At 43.7% G+C, this 23,239-nt stretch overlaps 1 protein-coding gene across 1 annotated transcript in view; it reads right to left on the reverse strand.

Moving 5' to 3' along the window:
* The window catches only part of Gldc (glycine decarboxylase), a 77,001-nt gene that overhangs the window by 22,385 nt on the left and 31,377 nt on the right, over window positions 1–23,239 (reverse strand). Inside the window, exons 8-16 of the mRNA NM_138595.2 lie at window positions 22,535–22,631; window positions 18,450–18,555; window positions 16,268–16,407; window positions 15,679–15,759; window positions 13,365–13,462; window positions 12,870–12,954; window positions 12,655–12,696; window positions 10,847–10,989; window positions 3,897–3,972 (exon numbers count right to left, since the gene is read on the reverse strand). Coding sequence (NP_613061.1) covers window positions 3,897–3,972; window positions 10,847–10,989; window positions 12,655–12,696; window positions 12,870–12,954; window positions 13,365–13,462; window positions 15,679–15,759; window positions 16,268–16,407; window positions 18,450–18,555; window positions 22,535–22,631 — 868 coding nt within the window. The remainder of the gene's footprint in view (window positions 1–3,896; window positions 3,973–10,846; window positions 10,990–12,654; window positions 12,697–12,869; window positions 12,955–13,364; window positions 13,463–15,678; window positions 15,760–16,267; window positions 16,408–18,449; window positions 18,556–22,534; window positions 22,632–23,239) is intronic.

Raw genomic sequence — 23,239 nt, forward strand, 5'->3', positions numbered from 1 at the left:
ACCAGGAAGACAGTTTCTGATTCTGCCCTTCAGCTTTAAGACAGTCCCTGAGTGCTGTCACAAGACACTGAGTTTACAGCCATTTGTTAAAGCAGCCATGGGAAATCAATCGCACCCTGGAACAGTAGAGACGGGCGCTGTAGACACTCTAGAGTCTGGGGAGATTGGACAACTTTAAGCTGCTTTCACCCTAAAGTTAATTTCCTCTCACCCAATTTCATCAGTGTTCTGCTGGACACAGAAGTATCAGGACCCAGAATTGATGTACTGGATTCTCTCAGGTGAATCCAACCATGGTACATGGTTTATATATCCTTTAGGGGGATGCTCTATCCTCACTTCCAGGAAGCCTGTGTAGAAGCACAGACTTCATCCTCAAAGAATTACTGATGGTATCACAGATTAAAACGTACGTATTTTCCAGAGATTAAAACCCAGCAAAAGCTATGACTGCCTCAGACATTCAGGAAGAGAAATGGTTCTCAAAATTTAATTTTTTTTTAAAGGCATAGATGTGTTGATGTGAGAGCCCAGTGTTCTGTCCTTCCATAGGAAACTCAGCCTCTCGTCAGAACATTCGAGTTGAGATTTGACCAGCAAAGTGAAAAAACGGAATTATAGAGTGCTTTATGCCTGGAACATGGTAATTGCTAAATGTTTGTTAAATAATTCAATTTTATTTTCAAATTAAACTGATGAATCATACACTTGGGCCTTCTACTTCAGGAGCCTCTGAAGCTGACCCAAAGCGACTGTGGAGTCATATCCAAAACCTGCTGGAAGGCAGAGAACCATGAGGGACCTGGGCGGTTCTGTAACTTCTCCGACTCGTTTTTAAATGAGAAGGGTGTGTTTGACTGAGCTCCATCAGAGCCTATGGTGTGGGAGCAGCTGACATCACTAATGTGGAAATCTTCCCTGGTTATTTGAATAAGTCATTCTCTTCTCTAAAAATGGGCTAAAATTAAAGCTGTTTGTCTAGAAGGCAGTCAGTGTTTCCAGACTGCCGGATTCTGTCCATGTTTCTGAGCTCAGCAGCTAGGAGGGCTTCCCTGCCTTCTTGTTCTACTGTCTAGAAGTGCAGAATTCTGCACTTCCATATGGAATGGCCTCTCACCCCAATGTGCTAGCAGTGTGCACAGTGGTGCCAGCGAAGACATCATACCCGGGGATGGGGAGTGGAGGAGGAGGAAGAGTGGGAGGACTAGGATGTTCAGAGAGGGAGCAAGAGCCCCCAATAGCCAATCACCTAATTCAGAAGATCTCTCATCTGGAGTATCTGGCTTGGTCCCCAACTTCTGTATCAAAGCAACTATTTTCTGGTGTCAGAATGAGGAGATAGGTAAATACTGAGGATTAGGAAGGACCAGAGAGTGGAAAAAACCTAAGTTCTGGCTGGCTCATTATCATTGCTGAGTCCTGGGCCTGCCACAGACTAATGAGGTTTGGGTGCCGTGGTTCATAACCTGTGTATTGTGAGCCCTTTAGCAACCCTCTATGTCCACCAATATTTACATTAAGATTTATAACAGTAGCAAAATTTCAGTTATGAAGTAGTACCATAAATGAGTTTATGGTTGGGGTCACCACAACATGAGGAGCTGTGTTACGGGGTCACAGCTTTAGGAGGGTTTGAGATCCACTGGTTTGATGGCTTCTCTGGCCATCAATGGCTGTGCAGTGTGAATGGTCTCACAGCAAGACCTGCCCCTTGTTCAGGTTCTTAACTGAGCAACCGTGGGGAGGCGAGGACAAGGAACTTCAAGGCTTACAGGTATTTAAAACCTATGAAGGAACAAGGAGTGGGCCATGTGGTGTCCCCCCTCTGCACATCTTAGCTCCATAGTTCCCTTTCTGATTCTATGAATCTAAGGACATGCATAGATCTAAACTAGCCTTTCCTCATAAAGCTAAGAGATGAAGGTTACAAGAAACCAAGTGAATAAATCCACATTGGCATGTCTGTCTACTGTATCATCAGGTCTCTCTGGCTGCTACACTCTCCCTATGCATGCCCAGGGCTCAGTAATTTCTGATTTTACAAATAGCATATTTCAAAAATGGTTAAAAATCAATTCAGGGCTGCGGAGATGGCTCAGCAGTTAAGAGCACTGACTGCACCAGTGATGGCGCACGCCTTTAATCCCAGCACTTGGGAGGCAGAGACAGGCGGATTTCTGAGTTCGAGGCCAGCCTGGTCTACAAAGTGAGTTCCAGGACAGCCAGGGCTACACAGAGAAACCCTCTCGCACCCCCCCCCCCAAAAAAAAAAACAAGAAAAAAAAAGAGCACTGACTGCTCTTGCAAAGGTCCTGAGTTCAATTCCCAGCAACCATATGGTGGCTCACAACCATCTGTAATGGGGTCTGATGCCCTCTTCTGGTGTATCTGAAAGCAGCTACAGTGTACTCACATACATAAAATAAATAAATATTTTTTTAAAAGTCAGTTCAAATGATAGCTATGGTAGAATACATTTGTGAACTCAGCACTTAGGGTATTGAGACAAAACAATTGCACTGTTCAAGTCCAGCCTGAACTATGTACTGAGACCCTATCTCAACTAACGTACAAACATATCCGAACATCAAAACAAGTGGAGCGTGTGCACAGAAAGACAATCTCGGCATCTGGGGAGGTGGAGGCAGGGGGTTGGGTAAGGAGTTCAAGGCGTTCCTAGCTGAACAGAGAGTGTGAGGCCAGCTTGGACTACATGTCTGTAATAATAGCAGTAAAATGGTAAACAAACAAAACCTGATGGTGTAGCTCAGGTCTACAGTATTGCATAAGTATGGGAAAGGCCTGGGTTCCATCTCCAACACCACAGAGGAGGAAGAGGAAGAGGAAGAGGAGGAGGGTGAGGAGGAAGAGGAGGAGGGTGAGAAGGAGGAGGAGGAATTATTATTCTATTCCCAGTGGGAAGACACACTTTTAAAATCAGATGGATAGGCTACAGAGGGAGAGGACATGCCTTGCTCATGTACTTTTAAAGGAAGATGTGAAAGTTTTAAAATTCTTCATTGTAAAATTCAGACTAACCAGAAGGGGGAAAAAATCAGCTTCAATAAGCTCAGAAAGGACATGAGCTTGGGCTGCCATGCACTGACGTGACCCGCTTAGGTAAGAACCTTCTAGAGCTCTCCTGGAACAGTCAGGGCCTGTTTGTCCTGCTCCTGATACCTACCCTAAGAATTCCAGCTCCACAGCTCAGCAGAAAACCTAGCACGGAGCTGGCCTCCAAAATGAAGGGGCCAGGAACAGAGGCCTCCTTTGGCCTTAAGGAGAGGCTTTGCATAGATCACAACACGTCTTTCTGGGACAGTGGTGGTGCCCAGTAGCACCAGCTACGTAGATAAGGACCCCAGTGGTCCCCAGGAGTCACTTTTTTGCAAACCCGACTCTCATGCCCAAAGCAGAGCATGCAGCAGAAATACATCTGCTCCCCAACCTCATGGCTGCTTAGTGCTAGGAACAATCTGCTTAGTGTTAGGGGGAACGTAGTTATTCAGTGGTATCTTACATATGGCCTAGACTATGCTTAGGCTCAAAATTGCTTAATCTTAGGCCCAGGGCTAGGGCGGAGCTAATGAGGAGGGTGGCAATGGCAGCAATAAGGTTCCTGCCTCCTTCTCCCTAGAGAGCACTTTCATGGCCCACTGACTACTCCATATGCTGGGTTTGCACAAAAGCCTTTTATTTCTGAACGTTTTCTGTCACCGTGATTACGTGGGATGTCTTTGATGATCACGTGGCAGAAAAGGGTTTCTTGATTATATGTCTCCCTGTCTACTTCCACCAAGGCTGGAAAGGTAGGTCCCACAGAACAGAAGGGACTCCGAGATCCGAGCCTTCAACCTCCCCCAGGGATCGAGCACCACCTGCCCATGCTCACTCACTGTTCTGTGTCTCTCTCCTTTCTGGTCTAAGTACGCTCTGATGGTGGCCAGTCCGGCGTACTCCCCCTGCGCTCCGCTGCAAAGACAAGAAGAGAAGAGTCAGGCTTGTGGGCTCCAAGCTTTCCCCGTGTTCATTTAGGATTTAGCAGACACTGATTACACATTAGGCAGCCATGGTCCAGGTTCCTATCATATGGCATCTTTATAGAAAGAAGATTAACAGGTTGGCACCAACTAAAGGTGAGCCATGCTTATCAGCTCAGGACCTTAGAATCAACCTGGTCTTACTAGGGGGAATTTGACTGGCTTTAAAAAAAATTGTGGGAATAATAAGGAACCCATTGTCTGGGTTTTTACAAGGGGGAAATTAGAAATTATAAGAAGATATTAGGATCAGTTTGTGGCAAGTCTCATTCCTAAACACACCCAGCACTCAACAAACCCCTCTATGCTGAACTAAGCAATTGTGAAACCATCACCAGGCTCATGTTTTATCAGCTCAAACCAACGAGTCTTTTTCAGAGGAAAGAAATCTTAAAAATGTGACTGCAGCCTAATGATCACGCCTAGAAAAATAAGCTTTTTCCGATACCATCAAATATTGAGTCATGCAAAGGCCACACTATCGCCATGGAAACTTTCCATTCCTATCACACATTGTTCCTGCCCTTTGAATGTGTGGCTGCTAGAAGCCTGCCATTATCTTGCAGGCACCACTTTGAGAGCGTGCTTAATGACTAATGCTCCTGTGAGCAAAGCTGAGACAACTGCAAATGGGTCAGAGTTCTTGTTCTCCATGAAGCAGGGAAGGGGAAGTGAGAGGTATCAGGGCTCTCTGCCTCTCTGCCTCCTTCACAGAGCCTTGTTCTCCACGCTACACTCACTCATTTTTATCTCTCATTTTACAGCTGAAGCCAAAAGTGCCAGCACACTTAACGCCTTTTATTTATTTCAAGAACAAGGAAATGAACGCCGTACGTTGAAAATCACTATCACCTCTCATTACGTGGTCCCCTGCTGCTCTGTCATCTATTAAATGGGGGAATTAAAAACCATGCAGATGTTCTGAATGGTGAGGAAATCCACACCAAGACTGAATCATCCCAACCAACAAGGCCAACTCTATGAGCCCTCCCAAAGCCGACTTAGTCAGGTGACCCTAGCTCCGTCCTATGGCTGTCATCTACCACCCTCCAGCTGTCCAGGCCATCCCTGAACCATATCAAGCCAATTCTCATCCCGGAGTTTTCCACACAGGTCCTTGTGCTGAGCTAGTACCTTCAGCTCCTAATGTGACTGACTTGTTTTCACTAAGTAGGCCCCAAAGAGGCTGGCTATTCCCAAAAGCAAGGTTCTTGTCCACAAATTTAAAAAAAAAAAAAAAAAAAAAGAGGATATAATAAACACTGACTGGTGAATGAGTGACCTTCCTCCAGCAAAACTCTTATTGCAGGTGCTAGAAGAGTTCAGCCGTCAAGGGCATTTCAGCTCTTTTCAGAGGATGGTTAAGATCCCAGAACCCGTGCTGAGCATCTCAGAACTGCCTGAAACACCAGTCATGAGAACCTGATGCCTTCTTCTGACTTCCTTGGGTGGGCGCGCACACGGACGGACACACACACACACACACACACACACACACACACACACACCAATTTTAAGAACCTTATTGTATTTTACCTTACGTGTTCATGTGATCCAAGATCAGCCCGTGCATCTACTGTACATTAAAAGTTACTGCAATGTTCATGCTATGTGCCTGCCTTATCTCAACAAGCTAGACTCGGGGTTCTGTGCATTCCCCACCAGGGACCTAAGGAACTGTAGCTTTATGAAGTGGCTGGGAAAGAAATGCTTAGGAGATTTGCTGGGAATTGAATTCTATCCTTCACCCCTGACAATTCACACACAAGCCTTTCTTCCCCCTTGTAGTAAGGGACTTTAAAAAATGTGTAGTGACACTCCTATTCCTGAAGATAACTGTCTTAGTTAGGGTTTCCACTGCTGTGAAGAGACGCCATGAGCCAGGCAACTTTTATAAAGGACAACATTTAATTTGGGATGGCTTACAGGTTTAGAGGTTGAGCCCATTATCATCATGGCAAAAAGCATGGCAGCATGCAGGCAGATGTGCTGCGAGGAGCTAAGAGTTCTACATCTTGATCTAAAGGTAACCAGGAAATGACTATCTCCCAAGCAGCTAGGAGGAGGGTCTCAAAGCCTGCCCCCAGTGATAGACTTCTTCCAACAGGCCACACTTCCTAATAGTGCCACTCCCTGGGCCAAGCATATTCAAACCACCACAATAATCAACAGCTGTCTAATTGGACTTCAGCCTGCCCAACAGAAGCAAATCAAGCCAGATACTGGAAACCTAGCCAACCACACACGAATAGTAAGATCAAGGATCTTGGAGAACCCATTATAAATCACGTTACCAAAACCCAAGCAAAATTCCTAACTGCATTCTTACAACCCAGATACGCGTAGCCTTCATCTCTTAACAAAGAAACTCCTCTTTGTGCAGATGGAGGCCATTGAAGACAACCATAACTTGTCAAAATGCAGAGAATAAATGATCTCGGGGTGCCTGGCCCTAGTGAAGACATCTACAATACAATTCCTAACCTAACATTTGGGAACAATGAAGAAGACATAGGCAGAAACAAAACTCCTGTGAGACCGTGTCTCCGAAAAATAACGGGGAAGCCACATCCGTGACACTTCAACCATATGGCTATCTAAACATGAGATGAACAAGGGCGACACCAATAGCCATGCTAACAGGGTAGAGGGGAATTTCATGAGGCTCCACCCCTTGGCAAAGAACGGGTAAGTAGCCTTCGCTAGGGATGAACCCCCTTGTTAGTTATCCAACAAAGTGGCAGCCTTAAAGTCTTACTCAAGTAACACCAATGGACTCATCGGATCGTGTGTGTGTGTGTGTGTGTGTGTGTGTGTGTGTGTGTGTAACAATGAAAGAAAAAACAGGCCATGAATTGGAAGAGAGAGCAAGAGGGTGTGAAAGGAGTTGGAGGGAGGTAAGGTGGGAAGATGGTGTAGATATTTTATATTTGCCCCTAACTTGTTCTCATACCAGCCACTCACCTTGCCTTATGGCAGGTATGGATGGACATTGAAAGACACTGGGAATGGTGGGAGGGGCCAGGGGTTAAAGCAGGGCTTGCTGCCAATCATGACGACTTGAGTTTGATCCCTGGGGCTCACATGAAGGAAGGAAAGAGTGACTCCCATGACTTGTCTCACACAAATCACATGGCACATGTATCCACACACATACACTCTCTCACACACAAATGAACAAATAAATTGGTTTTTATTGTTGTTGCTGTTGTCGTTTTGTGTGTGTGTGTGTGTGTGTGTGTGTGTGTGTGTTTAAGAAGGTGCTTTTTGGACAGAAGCGCCAGCAATCCAACAGGAGACCAGTACAGGAAAGGTGGGAAATGCTGCCTAGTTTCTGCCTTAGATCTCTTAATATCAACTGTTCTTTTTCTAAACACTAAAAATGTTTGGATGCCCTGTAAAGCTTACTTTGGAGAGATCATTAAATAAGGTTATTGGTGCCACCTGTTGGTGGAAAAGGATTATGAAAAAAATGCTTATCTGTATAAACCAGCTGGGGACCGGCAGAAAAGTATTGCTGTGGAGGGGACATGTGCAGGGCTGCATGGTGGCCTGCAAGGAGATGCCGAGGGACAGTGGGCCGCAGACCCACTGGGTGAGCAGTGGAGTGAACTGCCTCACCATCACTCAGAGGAAGGAGCGCTTGGCTGTGCATTTCACTGTTCACCTCAGAATATGGGGAAACTACTGGATGATTTCATCTAAAACTAGTACTTATTCTTCAAAGAATCCCCAAGAAATTCAGTGCTATCAGATGGAACCAGAATAACTGGTCAAGAACCAAAAAGTTGGCAAGAGGCTGTAGTTGAAGTGACCCCAGTTTTCTATGGCCAACTCCAGCCTCCCCATCTGGGTGCACAAGCAAAGCTAGACAATATGAATTGAGAAAAAAAAAAAAAAACTAAATAAAAAACAACATTGCACACCGAGATGGGGAGATAAACAGCCAAAGTTTCCTTTGTAGAGCAAACATTTATGGGCAAAGCTCAATGTGTGTGTGTCTGTTTGTTTGTTTGTTTATGGGAACCCTCCTTCCAGGAATCATAGGTGAAAAGACTGAATTTAGAAGTGCCTGCCTCAGCTGGGCGTGGTGGCGCACGCCTGTAATCCCAGCACTTGGGAGGCAGAGGCAGGCAGATTTCTGAGTTCGAGGCCAGCCTGGTCTACAAAGTGAGTTCCAGGACAGCCAGGGCTATACAGAGAAACCCTGTCTCGAAAAACCAAAACAAAACAAGTGCCTGCCTCAAATTAGGCTTAGTTTTATCTAGGTTTGTGTATTTAATCTTCCCTTGTGCCTAAAGAAGAACATAATGTCTAATTTCACAGACACCAGAGAAGTGTGGTAAATGAGGAATATTTGGAGATAGGTTTCACTGTAGCCAATTATTTCTTATGAGAAATATTTCCACATATTTTGCACATGTGCGTGCACGCACGCGCACACGCACACACACACAAAGCAACACAGAAGTCAGGAGTGGAGCTGTCATCAGGAGTTTCAGCTGTCCCCAGCTCTCTCTCCCCCTGAGGACATATTGCCCAGACTGAGACTGGTTCTAAACTCCTGATCTCCCTACCTCTGTCTCCCGGTGCTGGGATCCTGGGAGTGCAACACCATGGCCAACTTTGGATTTTGTCTTTGTACAAAAGGGTTGAGGGGTAACTGCTGTGGTAAACTGCACACTTAGAATACTTGAGACCCTCAGTCAAACCCCAAAATGACAATAAGGCAGGCACGGTACCCCACAGCTTTAACCCCAGAACTTGGAAGGCAGAGGTACATAAATCTTTGTGAGATTGAGGCCAACCTGGTCTACATATTGAGTCTCTAGGCCAGCCAGTACTACATAGTGACTAATTGTCTCAATTAATTAATTATTAATTAATTAACCAATCAGAGAGTTAAAAATAGTCCCTAAAGGAAAGATCATATTATGGACTCTAACAACTAAACAGCTGAAGGTAGTTTGGTGGCTCAGGCCTTATAATCTCAGCACCAGGGAGATTGAGTTGGGAGAATTGCTATGAATTTGAGGCCAGCATAAGCTACAGAGTAAGATCTTGTCTTGATTTAAAAACAAAGACAAAGAAACAGCAGCAGATTGTAAGGACTCGGTCTCACCTCCCATCTTGCTCCAGAGCCCAGGTTGCTACCACTTCCTCAAAGCCTGCTCAACAGGCACTATCACTCACTGAGCCATCTCCCCTGCCCACTTGAACTCTCATTTGTCAAAAGCAACTGTCTTGGTTAGGGTTACTATGACTGTGATGAAAACATGACTGAAAACAAACTGGGGAGAAGAGAGTTTGTTGGGTTTACAATTCTACATCACTGTTAATTCAGGATAAGACCTCAAAAAAGGCAGGAATCGGGAGACCATGGGGGGCTGCTGCTTACGGGCTCTCTCACCCATGGCTTGCTCAGCCTACTTTCGTATAGAACCCAGGACCACCAGAGGTGATACTAACTCAAGTCTGACTTCACTACCCTAACCCCCATCAAATCACTAATTAAGAAAATGCCCTATTCTTGCCTTCAGCCCAATCTCCTGGAGGCCTTTCTTCTGTTGATGTCTGTGCCTGAGTCAAGTTGACATAAAACTAGCCAGCCCAGCAATTTCCTCAACTTTAGAAGCCAAACGGTGACAGTAATTTCACCTTGTCTTTTACTTTATGTGTTCCTGGAAGATACACTTCTTGTTTCTGGCTGCCTTAAACATTGTATCATAATTCTGAACCAAAAGCTTCTAGATTGTATTTGGTGTGTGCTATGGAGTGAGTTTAAGAACTGCAGAGAGAATTTTGGAAACAAATTGAAGCAAGCCACACTGAGCTTAATGGGAAAGGCAAGGGCAATTAAATATTAGGCTCTTTTCTTGGCCAGACTATCAATGTCTTTGGGGTTGATGATTTATGCAAATAAGTGGAAAAAACAAAAATTAAACAAACAAACAAAAATGGGAAAAACCCCACTACATAGTCTTGTCGGGCCTGGAATTAACCATGTAAGGCCATGCTGGCATCAAATTCACAGAGATCCATCTACGTCTGCCTGCTAAATACTATGATTATAGATGTATGTCACCATGCCCAGCAGGGATAAACTATTTGATGTTTTGTATTTAAGATCTAAATATCCCAGGGAAACAGAGAAACCAGTGATGAGTTTCTTAATATTAAGGAAGGTTTACATGTCAAAATTTATAGTTATTATGCTCACTTCTGTAAATAATTCATCTTAATTGAAGCACCACGGTTTACTTTCAGAGATTCCGGTATAACATGGGAAGCTGGACTTGAAACATTTGTAATTTTGCATGGTTTGGAACATTTCCCTTTGAATCCAGGTACCATGCTATCTCTAAGGAGGCCCAAGGAAAAGCACGGGGAGGCTCATACGGTGGGAAACCCAAGCCCTATTCAACATTCCTAATTTCTCTCCCAACCCACAAATGATCACCAAATTTATATCTATGCAAATGAGGCCACTTTGGAAGTCTGGTCATACCCCTCCAGCAGAATCTAAATGGCCAGTCAACTGAGAATGATAAATGGTAATAAATGACTACACCGATGGGACAGGAGAGATGGCTTAGTGGATAAGAGGATCGGGATTCAATTCCCAGCACCCACATGGCAGCTCACAACTCCAGTTCCCAGGGATCTGATACCCTCACACCAAAACATATAAAATAAAATTAAATCATTTTATTTTTTAAAAATAGGCTACACTAAAAGAATATTTTGCCCTTGGGTGTGGGTATTGTAGAGCTGCCAACCAGAGGGAACGCAACGCAGTCTCTTACCTGTTTGGCTGGAATGAGACTCGGTCGTAGCCTGTGATCTCACACAGATCCTTCTCCAGCCCTTGGAAAAGCTGTTGGTATCCCTGGGCTTGGTCCAGCGGCACAAAGGGGTGGATGTTGGCAAATTCTCTCCAGGTGATGGGCTGAAGAGCAGGAAGAGGAAAATAAGCATGCGTGTGGTGTAAGGGGAACAAGGATTCTGATGCTGGGGATGACAATATACCATCACCAAGAATGGTTCCAAGGAGCCAGGGGCTCTCAAGGCATTCAGAATACACACTCGGTTTCTCTGCACAACCCAAGGATATAAGAACTATTATGGTTTACACTGTACAAGCGGGACACAAAAGCCACGAAGAAAACTGCCACAGAAACACTATTCTACCTATCCAGGAGCAAAAAGGTCCCAAAGTAGACGGCCATCCATGAAGCAGTGAGTTTGGGCATGACTTACATGTGTACATATGCAAACATATTACTTTTTCACTGAGCAGAGCAAGCCAAGGACAGAAATATAAACAGGAGAGACCCTTCCTAACCCAGTCCAAAGTCAGTTCCTTTGCCCGAGATGGCTTGCAACATCGGGAGAATCCCAAGAAATAATGGGAATGAATTAACTCTGTTGGAATGATCTAGATCTTATACAGATCTATCGCAACACCATGTCAATCAAATTTCTGTTGACACAGAGAACAAACTTAAGCCTTCCATTTCACCCTCTGACATTGTGAATGGATTTCTAGAAGGAGGGATATGTTTGTTTGTCTGTTTGGTTTTTGAAATGTGAACTCAAGGCCCTGCTGGGATCACAGGCACACGCCTGTCAATTTGTCTTTGTTGTTGTAACTATGAAGGAAATCAGAGCCCTTGAGTGCCAGGCAAGTCCTTTACCACCGAGGCAGCCTACCGCACGTGCTTAATCTTCTTACATCTACCTTTGAGGCTCACTACAAACTAATAAAAAGTAAGAGTTTTTTAAAGTCCAGATTTAAAAAAAACTAGTCACCTAATTATTTTAATTAAAAAAAACAAATTTGAAGAGTTGGTAAGATGGCTCAGTGATGAAGTTGATTGTCGCAGAGCCTTGTGGCCTCGCTTTGACCCCTGGGATCCATACATAGGTGAGAACCACTGTACTGTGCAAGTGTATGCACACACACACACACACACACACACACACACACACACACACACATACACACATCACATACTAAACAGAATGGTAAAGATAGTAGTAATAATAACCACTTTACATAGCTGCTCATGGTGGGCAAGCTTATAGACCCAGCTACTTAGGATGCTGAGCCAGGAAGATAGCTTGTATTAATGGCTTTAAAAATATCGTGAGATAAAACTTTGTCAATAAGAATATTAAAATGTCTATACATTTTGCTGTTTTGCTTTGGTTTTTGAGGCAGAGTTTGTCTGTATAGCCTTGGCTGTCCTGAATTCACTTTTTAGACCAAGTTAGCCCTAAACTTAGAGATCTGCCTGCCCCTGCGTCCAGACTGTGCTGAGATTAATGGCATATGCCACCATACCTGGCAGGGTCTGTAATTATATATGTGTATATATATTTGCGTGTATGAGAAAGAGCATGAACACAGCTACACTCAGCTTTATCCATAAATTTAACTGATCAAGTTGTGAGAAATATCAGGGTCTCTGCCACGATTGGAGAATGACAAAGTAAAGGATCATTAAGGCACGGAGTCACAGTCTAGGTAGGTTTTTGTCATTTGCTTCTGTACCAACTGGAAAACTGGCCCATAAATACCCCCTTAATAATATAGACGTGACCAACTTACTGCAAGTTCGGAGGAGCTATTGAGCTTCATGGTGCAGGATCCCTTGAAGAAGCACATATATAAGGAACATCCATTAGTGCTTGGCTATGCCCCATCTATGAACCTTCCCACCCCCCTCGAGGCCCTGTTGCTCCCCTCTTGCAGTGTATCGGATATGACCCACAGGGGGAATCCGGATAGGGCTAGAAGTAAGGAGAAAGGCCACAAACAGCTACCAGTGGGATCATGCTGTGAACGAGGGAGATGTCTTTGTTCTCCAGTTTCTTCATATACCGGACAAGATTAGTTTCTGAGTGATAGCTGTGAACATAAGACACAAGGGTGGAGCCATTAAATTAGAGTCAGGCCGGTCCTCATACAAAATAAGGAGTCCTGACTCCAAAGACCCATTCACTCATGGATATGGAGGGGAGAGACTCTAATGGATCTCAGAGCACCCCTAGCAACAAGGGGCCACTGAGAAGAGGACACGGGGTTCCTGAGATGAACTTCATCTGTAAATTCTCCCCAGCACAGCAGAGCTCCCAGGAGACAAAGTATGCTTGGCTCCCATCAGGGATGGGGTCTTGCTGGCATGACTATCAGTGAGCTCGCCTGAGTGGCAATAACCCAGGTCCTAGCGTGGTCAGCATCAGAAACTGCATCCTCCCCAGGGCTCCCTGATCCACCACCAGAACACAAAATGCAGGATTTGCTGAAGCCACACAAACCTGTTGAACACCTGATGAGTGAGGAACGGGCTGGTTCTCTTGAATGAAGACCCTAGAAGACCTCTCCGCTCCTCTCCCATGCCTTCAGCAACTAATTCCTGTAGAAAGAGAAAGAACATTGAGGCTGAAGGACAGGGATAAGGCTGGAAGCTTCCAGGCTACATTGCACATCTAACACAATGGACATTCATGTAAAGGCCAAAGTTATTGAACACTCCAGTGAAAACATATAGGGACGGATACTTAGAACCTATTAGTTAGCACATTTTTTGTTCTTTGTTATTATCTGAGACAGAGCCAGATCAGTTGCCTGGCACAAAAAAAAGGCCTGAATTCAAACCTAGCACACACCACCAAAAAGACAGCAACAAACAAACAACTAAGAGCTGTAAACTACAGGGTATAGCTCACTAGTCAAGTCTTTACCTGTGTGTGTGTGTGTGTGTGTGTGTGTGTGTGTGTGTGTGTGTGTGTGTGTGTATATGTGTGTGTGTGTGTGTGTGTGGTGTGTGTGTGTGTGTTGTTCAATCACTAGCACAACAAAATAAACAAAAATAAAAACATCTGTTCATCTGTGATATTATCAAGAGAGCCAAGAAAATGCTCCAATAATGGGAAAAATGTCTGCAAATACGGATTTTATATCTAGAACATCTAATTTAATAATACATAGCCTGTTTCTCATCCCTCCCTATGTTAATAGCATGGTGTGCTGGTTTGCTTTGTGAACGTGACCCAAACTAAAGTAAACTGGGAAGAGGGAATCTCAACTTAAGAACTTGCTCCATTGGACTGGTCTGTGGACAAGTCTGTGGGGCACTTTCTTGGTTGAGGATTGATGGAGGAGGATGGGGTGTGTTGCTGCCACCCTGGGCAAGTGGGCCTGGGCTATGTGAGAAAGCAAGATGATAAGCAGTGTCTGTCCTTGGTCAACACCTGAGCACCTGCCCAGCCTTCCCTCAAGGAGGTACTATGACTTTCCTACCCCTGTGTTGCCCCCATGGACATAGTGTTTTATCAAAGCAGCAGAAAACAAATGGAAGGACAGCTATCTCAAGTCATATCCACGACTCCAGAAACATCCCTCAAATTCATACAGACCAATAATCTTGAGGAAACTGTTCTACAGGAAAGGAGTTTACGTGGTCCACAATGGGAGACCACTGTGATGCTTCTTGGTAGTTTATAACTAGTCTTTGGAGCTGAATAATGCTCTTAATAAGTCTGGACAACCGAAGATCATCACTCAGTACTCTGGAAGGTATTTCAACTTCTACAGTAAAAGCTTTCTTTATTTCTTTCCCTTTTTTTAATATTTATTTATTTATTTTATATATGTGAGTACACTGTAGATGTAGTACACTCACAGACGGTTGTGAGCCCCGTGGTTGTTGAGAATTGAATTTTTAGGACCTCTGCTTGCTCTGGTCAACTCCTGCACTCTGGCCTAAAGATTTATTATTATACATAAGCACGGTGTAGCTGACTTCAGACACACCAGAAGAGGGTGTCAAATCTGAACTCAGGACCTCCTGTAAAGCGGTCAGTGTTCTTACCGGCTGAGCCATCTTGCCAGCCCCAGTAAAAGCTTCTTTCACTGACTTTCAATGAACAAATATTCAATGAAGTAATGTCTATGCACCAAGCAGTGCAGAGTGCTCTGTTTGGACCCTGCATGGATCTAGGGAGCCACTGACATCTCTTTCACTTCCATCCTATTATGGGATGGTAACCCTGTGCTGTTATGGAAGCCACTCAGTTACACAGAATTCCTCAGTCTCTCTCTCTCTCTCTCTCCCTGGCCTTCTCCTGTCTCACACCATCCTAGAACTGACCCAAGCCCTGGTAAGAAGCTGAGCCATTCTGCTCACAGATTCCTCATTATTGTCTGGCTCCTCACTTAGTAGAGGCAGGACTCATGCCCAATTTGCCACCCTAACGGCAGGGCACGCCATATCTGACACATACTACATCATTGAGAATTACTTAATTATTATTATTATTATTTAATTACTCATTAAATGAATGAGTGTCATAGCTTTCCCAGAATTGACAGAAACCGAGATGCAATGTCACAAATCTTTGTATTAAAGTCAGGGTGCAGCTCCACTAATATCCCCTTAGCCTGGATGTTCTGGCCTGGGTAGGGTCTGTTAACATTGACTTTTAGTTATCAGCAGTCACAGGGATAAGGGACAGACAGTCAGTGACATAATTTGAGCAGCAGGATGGCCATTGCCCCACTTGAGAGCAGAGCCATTCTCAACACCACAGCTAATAATCACCATGAAGACAACAACATGTCATTACTTACTGCAGATGACTCACAGCCGAAGATCCACAGTAAATCATCCAGATCTTTCTCAGTGACTGTTTCATCCAAAGAAATGCCAAGCTACAGAAACAAAAACCAAATGGAAGTCATCAGCTCCAAACTCCAGACCACAGAGAAAAACTGTCCAAGATACCAAACTAGAGAAGGTTCTGATCAAACTCCTCAGCCACTCTAGAGCACCAGGGAACCCTCCAGGGCCAAGTTGATCTTCAAGGGAAAGGAACTGGACCAGCCTCAGACTTGACAAGCTTTGAATTTGGAAAGACAACTGTAGACAACATTCCAGTGACTTCAGGCTGCTCCCACAGTCTATAAATAAACGTGGTTAGCTTCTTCATCCCCAAACTCTCTTTGTTATCTGACTTAGATAGACCCTTAGACAGTCCCACATACAAAAACAATCTCTCAAGAGCTGAGGACAATCTGCTTCTTTGAAAAGATCACAATAGAACAAGCTAGACATTCAATGTTTACAAACAATAGACTCTTAATCACCAATGTTTGTTAAACAAAATGGAAGACTTTTCATGAGAGACACAAAGAACTGGTTTAATACTGTCTGACTCACTGTGCCGTCATCGAAGAGTCGAAAGTTGATTTGCCTCTGAGCTGCTCTGCCCAGCACCTCCTTCACTGAGCAGCCACACTGAACCTTCAAAGTGTCAAAGAACAGGTCATGCTGGAGTTGGTGTCCTGCTCGCTTGAGCCCTACACAAGACCGGGAACATAATCATCTCAGACAGCGCTCTGCACAATAGCCACTAGCATCATAGACAGCAAGAGGTGACCATTGACCATTGCATGTTGTCTACTAGCCAACAATGAATATCATGCTATAGAAAGATCATGAAATACATACCAAACAAGGGAGGAAAAAAATCACCAGAAGACTAACCAGAAATCAATACTACCTGTGTTTTGATGTACATATTAGAAATGGGTGCAATCTCATTGTATGTGTATGTATGTGCATGTGTGCCTGAGTCTCTGTGTGTCTGTATCTGTGTGTCTATCTCTGTGTGTGTGTCTCTTTGTGTATGCATGTGTGTGTGTGTCTGTATGGTTACACTTTTTTAAAAAGAACATTATGCCTAGAGCCCTATAAATTAGGAGAATGAGACAGAAGAATTATACCAAATTTCACATAGGTCTGGAATTCATCAAAAACACCTTTTAAAAAAATCTAACTCTTTCTATGTAGCCTTGGTTATCCTCACGATGTAGACCAGGCTGGCCTTAACTTACGGCCTCAACTTATCTTAACTATGACTACAGAGATGAGCCAATATACAAGGTCTCATCTTTGCTTGCAATAAATCAATTCCCACATAATTATTTTCAATAGCTGAATAGATACAACATAATGTAATTATGTGTTCTTGATATAATACAATTATGTGTTGTTGAATATTTAATCTGCTTCCAATAATAGTCCAAGGCTGGACTATCAATTGTAAAGGAGGCTTCAATGGGCAAACCCTTTCACATTTATCAGGTTACTTCCTTTAGATATATGCCTAACAGTAGTGGAGCTAGATAAATTATAGGCACAATTAAGTTGGTTTTTGTTGTTGTAGCAGGTAAAAGTTGTTAGTCAACTGCCCTTCTCCGTATGTATGATGTATATGCATGTGGAGGTCAGACATCAACCCAGAGTATCTTCTTCAATCCCTTTCATATTTATTTGTTTATTGACACAGGGTCAGACCAAATCTGGAGCACACCAACTCAGCTAGACTAGCCGGATAGTAACACCTGGGACTGTTAGTCACTACCTCCCCACCCCTGGATTTCCAGCTGTGTACTGAAATCTGAGCCACGCACAGTTCCGTAAGTGGGGTCTGAAGATATAAATTCAAAGCTCGTGTTTGTGAGGTCATTTTCTTCGAATCAATTTAAAAATTTTGATACAATATCTAACTGTCATCTATAAAAAGCTACCATGATAGGATATTGCCATTTCTTAATCCTTACCAAAGAGGAAGGCCAAGGGCCGAGAGCCTAACTCAGCGGTAGATACGCAGAGGGCTCTGGGCTTCAGTGCCAAAACCACACAAAAATTAAAAATTAATAATAAAAGAGTGTGTGTGTTGGCACATGAGTATAATCTCAGCAATTGGCAAGCAAGGGCAGGGGATCAGGAGTTTACAGTTATCTTAAGCCACACAAAAGTTTGAGGCTACCTTTGTCTAGTACACAACAAAACAATTCGAATAGTTTCTGAATTAATAATGAGGGTGAGATTGTATGGGTCCACTAGTCATTTGTTTGTACGCTTATTTATTTCTAAATTGTAGAATGACTTTCAATCATTTTCTTATAAAAATGTTCATCCTCCATTTGGATTTGGGGTGAGAAAGATTAAGAACTTCATTTACCACAAATACCAACACTCACTGAGTGGGGTGACACATGACCTTAGTCCCAGTACTCAGGAGTATCTCTGGTGAGTTCAAAGCCTGTTTGTTTTACATGGTGAGTTGCAGGCCAGCCAGAGCTGCATAGTGAGACCCTGTCTTTAGGAAGAAAGAAAGAAAGAAAGAAAGAAAGAAAGAAAGAAAGAAAGAAAGAAAGAAAGAAAGAAAGAAAGAAAGAAAGAAAGGGAAAGGAAAAGAAAAATCTAGTAGTCTGCCTGTCACACTGTCATCGATACTGAAAATACTGCCCTCTTACTTGACCATTAGTTCCAAGACTTCATGTCCTTAGACACATGTATCCATCTTGTTATGCTGGGAACATAACCCACTCACCTTCAGACAAAATCAAAGTAGCATTATGAACCCTTTTAGCAATGTGCTTCAGCCCCTGGGATCCATGGTAAATGGCGAACATGGCAGCCATGTTGGCTAAAAGGGCCTGAAACAAGACAGAACATTTACAGAATCAGCCATGCGTTGGAAGACAGGTGGTGGGAGGAAGGGACTACGGACTTAGAATGCCCAAGCTAAAGAAAAATGGGCCAAAATGATTTAATTTCCTGCATTCTCTGGAACAACCACTTATATAGCCTGAGGGAGAACAACGCTTAAGTCTCTCTACCAACCCTTATAAAAGGGTCGCACTGGTACAATGGGATCGTGTCATTCGTGAGGGAAAGCAGGCTTCTGTCAGCACCAGCAAGCAATACCTACTGTTGGAAGACAGTAGAGCAATAAAGACCTCAATGGGGAAAAACGAGATCTGAGAATTTTTTACACAATTAAACATTTCTTCCAGAATCAAAACAGCAAGCCATGTTCAAACACTCACAAACCCAGAGACACGATTCTTCTGAGGCTAAAGCACAAGAAACCAAACTTCAGACTTCACCGACAGATCAGTGAGGCCTGGAGAGATGGCTCAGTGGGTAAAGTACTACTCACCTGTGTTCAGGTCTCCTGGAACCCACAGAAAGCCAGAAACGGAAATGCAACATCTGACACCTGGGGTTGTGCCCTGACCTCCACACAAGCACCATGACATTTGTGTGCCCATACTCAGACAGATACACTTCATCAGTGCTTCTCAACCTAGCACTGCGACCCTTTAATACAGCTCCACATGTGGTGACCTTAGCCATAAAATTATCTTCTTGGTAACTTCATATCTGTAATTTTGCTACTAGTGTGAACTGTGATATAAATATCTGATATGTAAGATATCTGATGTAACCCCCAAAGGGTCATGACCCACAGGTTAAGATCCAGTTCACTAAATAAATAAATAAATAAATAAATAAATAAATAAATAAATGTAATATTCAAGTATTCAGTCACTTAATTCTACCTATGTGTGTGCCAGAGTGTGTGTGTGTGTGTGTGTGTGTGTGTGTGTGTGTGTGTGTGTATGTGCACCACATAGGTGCAAGCACCCATGGAGGTCGGAAAAGGAATCAGATCCCTTACATCTGAAATTGTAGAAGCCGTGAGCCATCACATAGATGCTAAGAACTGAACCCAGGTCCTCTGCAAGATCAAGAAGAGATCTTAACACAGAGTCATCTTCCCAGACCCTTGTTTTGTTTGAGACAGGAAATTTCTGTGCAGACCAAGCTGCCCTCGAAGTCAGAGATCTGCCAACCTCGGCCTCCTGAGTGCTGGAATTGAAGGCATATGCCACCACACCTGGCAGACTCTGCGATTTTTAACAACTAAATATATTTACATATATATACATGTGTGTATGTGTATTGGTCTACATATATTCATATTTATTTATTTGCATGTGCAAAAAGGAGAGAGAGAGGGGAGGGGGGAGAGAGAGAGAGAGAGAGAGAGAGAGAGAGCGCACAGAAGTAGGATGACAACTCTTGGGAGCCAGTTGCAGAGACCTCTACCCACTGAACCATCTCGTTTGTGCTACTTTTTATCATTGTTAACAGGGTCAAGCTGTTTGCCTCGGGCTGACCTTGAATTCAAATCCTCCTGCCTCAGTCTCCCTAGTGCAGAGATTTCAGGCGTGTACCTCCACACCTGGCTTTCAGGGAGATTTTTAAACAATTCTTTTCCATTTCCTTTTTTAAAAGCTTTGAGTATACACACACACTCTGATCAGACCGAATACTCATTGCTCTAGAGCCAACCCTCTGGTCTCTGACTTTGTCTATTCTTTGCCTACATCAGCAGATACCTTTGGGAGGATAAATGATTCTTTTTACAGGGATCGATAAGACTATCAGAAAACACAAATACTTACATGACAATTCATAACAGTAGCAAAATTGCAGTTATGAAGTAGCAATGAGAATAACTTTATGGTTGGGGGTGGCCACCACATGAGGAACTGTATTAAAGGGTCACAGTTTTGGGAAGGCTGAGAACCACTGGCCCAGTCTTCTACATCTTCTATAGCACTTGTATCATCTTATATAGTGAAAATAAAACTTTATTATTTTTCTTTGGAGGAATTGGCCTTATGGTGCTGCCCAGGGTGGCTTTGAAATCATGATCCTCCTGTCTACCTCCCAAGTGCTAGAGGCTGGAAGGATGAAAAATTTAAGAACATCCCTAATCATATAGTGGCTTTGAGGGACCCCTGGGATACAATGAGGCCCTGTTTCAAATAGAAGAGGGGGGCACAAAACATGGTGATAATTTTGATATCAGTTAGGCCACTATTCCATAGAAAGATTTTAAAATATAATCCGGGCTGGTGAGATGGCTCAGTGGGTAAGAGCACCCGACTGCTCTTCCGAAGGTCCAGAGTTCAAATCCCAGCAACCACATAGTGGCTCACAACCATCCGTAACAAGATCTGACTCCCTCTTCTGGTGTGTCTGAAGACAGCTACAGTGTACTTACATATAATAATAAATAAATCTTTTAAAAAAATAAAATAAAATATAATCCATTAACAGAATTTCAGAAATTACAAGAAAGAAATAGCCATGTTCCATCAATGATGCAAATCTAAGAAAATCTAAGAAGTTAATGGTGGACCACACGAAGGACCAAAAAAAAAAACCCAAGAACAACAATAGCTGGCAGAAGCAGCAGCAGATGATATCCAAAGACAGCACAGAAGACAGAGCCCAGGAAAAGTCAGCCACATCTGGGCAGAAGGGCAACTGCGTGCTTTGCCAAGACAAAGGCATTGGAGGACTATATGGGCCACTGACTGCTTACAGAACACTTAAGAAAAACGAATAAAGAACTAGACAATCTACAAAAAGAAAAGATTAAATAAAATCCAGGGAAGACAGAGTGCCAGCACCCCCCAGGGCAAACATGATTTTCCTTCAGGTTTTTCTATAAACACCACTTTCATAACTTCTGTAAAATATGCAGAAAAACTATGAAATGAGCCATACATAAGCTGGAGTAAATGAAGAAGAAGCAGCCACATAACTGGTCACTGCACACAGACCAGGTGCACTTGGAAAATGATTTTCCAACACTGAAGCAACAGGACCAGCAAGGCAGCTCACCACTGGCCTGATGACCTGAGTTTTATCTCTAGATTCCTCAGTGGAAGGAAAGAACTGATTCACGCAAGCTGTCTGTCCTCTGACCTCCACACGTGTGTCATGACACACATGAGCCTACCTTCGCACACATATGCTCATATACATACCTATATTAAAAAACAAACAGAATAGGTGCTAGAGAGATGGCTCAGGGGTCAAGAGCACTGGCTACTCTTCCAGAGACTCAGAGCCCCCCTTGCCCCTGCCTCCTGAGTGCTGGGATCAGAGGTGTGCACCACCACGGCTGGTTTTGCCTACTTTTGATGGGTTGTTTTCGAGTGCACTACTCATGCCGATCTACTTTTACTTATGTGTAGGTGTGTTGGTATATGTGTGTGTGTCTGTGTAAATATATGCCACATTCTATGTGAATACACGCGACATGTGTTTGGGTATACTCAGGACCAGAAGAGGGCTTTGGATCCACTGCAGCTACAGCAGCTGTGAGCCTCCCAACTTGGGTTCTGGGAAATCGACTTGGATTCTCTGGAGAAGCAGCAAGCACTCTTAACTATTGAGCTATCCCTCTGGACCCAGTGTTGTACTTCTTATTGTTTTATTACTAATGCCAAAATGAATGCCTAGGCAACAGTGACATAGATTTCTATGTCACTGCAAGGCGATACAAGACCACGTGACATATAAACAGTGAGAGGCAAGACCATGTGACATAGAAACACAGTGAGATGCAAAACCATGTGACATAGGAATGCCCTGGAACACAAACAAACAAACCAACCAACCAACCAACCAACCAACCCCAGGCTTCTGTCAGTAAGATCCTTCCATCTCTAGTGTACATGCTCGTCAGTAGGTGGCGACTGAATGAGCAAGTGAGAGAAGGAGTGAGCACCTTACATCAGTCAGCAGGCGGTTGGATGGGATACTTACCTGAGCCGTGCAGATGTTGCTGGTGGCTTTGTCTCTCCGGATGTGTTGTTCTCTGGTCTGGAGAGCGAGGCGATACACTTCCTTCCCTGTGGCATCCCTGGATCAAGACAACACATCTAGTCAGCCCGGGTGATCAAAGCACCAGGATTGCCGTAGAACAGAACTTCTCAACCAGTTCTTGGACTGTGAGTCACAACCCCTTTGAGGTAAATGACCCTTTCATGAGGGTTGACTATCAGATATCCTACATGTTTATTTTATATTATGACTCAAAACGGTAGCAAAATTACAGTTGTGAAGTAGCAACAAAAATAATTTTATGGTTGGGGGACGGTGACCACAGCATGAGAAACTGTATTAAAGGGTCCTCAGAAGTGTTAGGAAGGTGAAGAACCGCTGCTGTAGATGGGCTTGCTTTCCCAGCGGAGGTGAATGCAGTAGAATTGTGTGGGAAATGCTTATAAAAACCAACTTCCAAGTGACCCTCTTCTATTAGCACAGTAGGTTTGTAATTTGGACTTTGAGGCACTGAGACATATACAATAAAGCCTGGACTAGTGAAAGGAGATTTCCCAGGAATCACTCTTCCTCACAGGATGATGGGGATCAAGGATTCTATGTCACTCCATGGCTGATGACCTGAGGAAATAGTGTTTCGCCACTGGAGGTTTGAAGAGACTGGGTAGAAACTGAAGGAATGCTAAC

Source organism: Mus musculus, chromosome 19 (genome assembly GCF_000001635.26).
Source record: "Mus musculus strain C57BL/6J chromosome 19, GRCm38.p6 C57BL/6J".
NCBI lineage: Eukaryota > Metazoa > Chordata > Mammalia > Rodentia > Muridae > Mus > Mus musculus.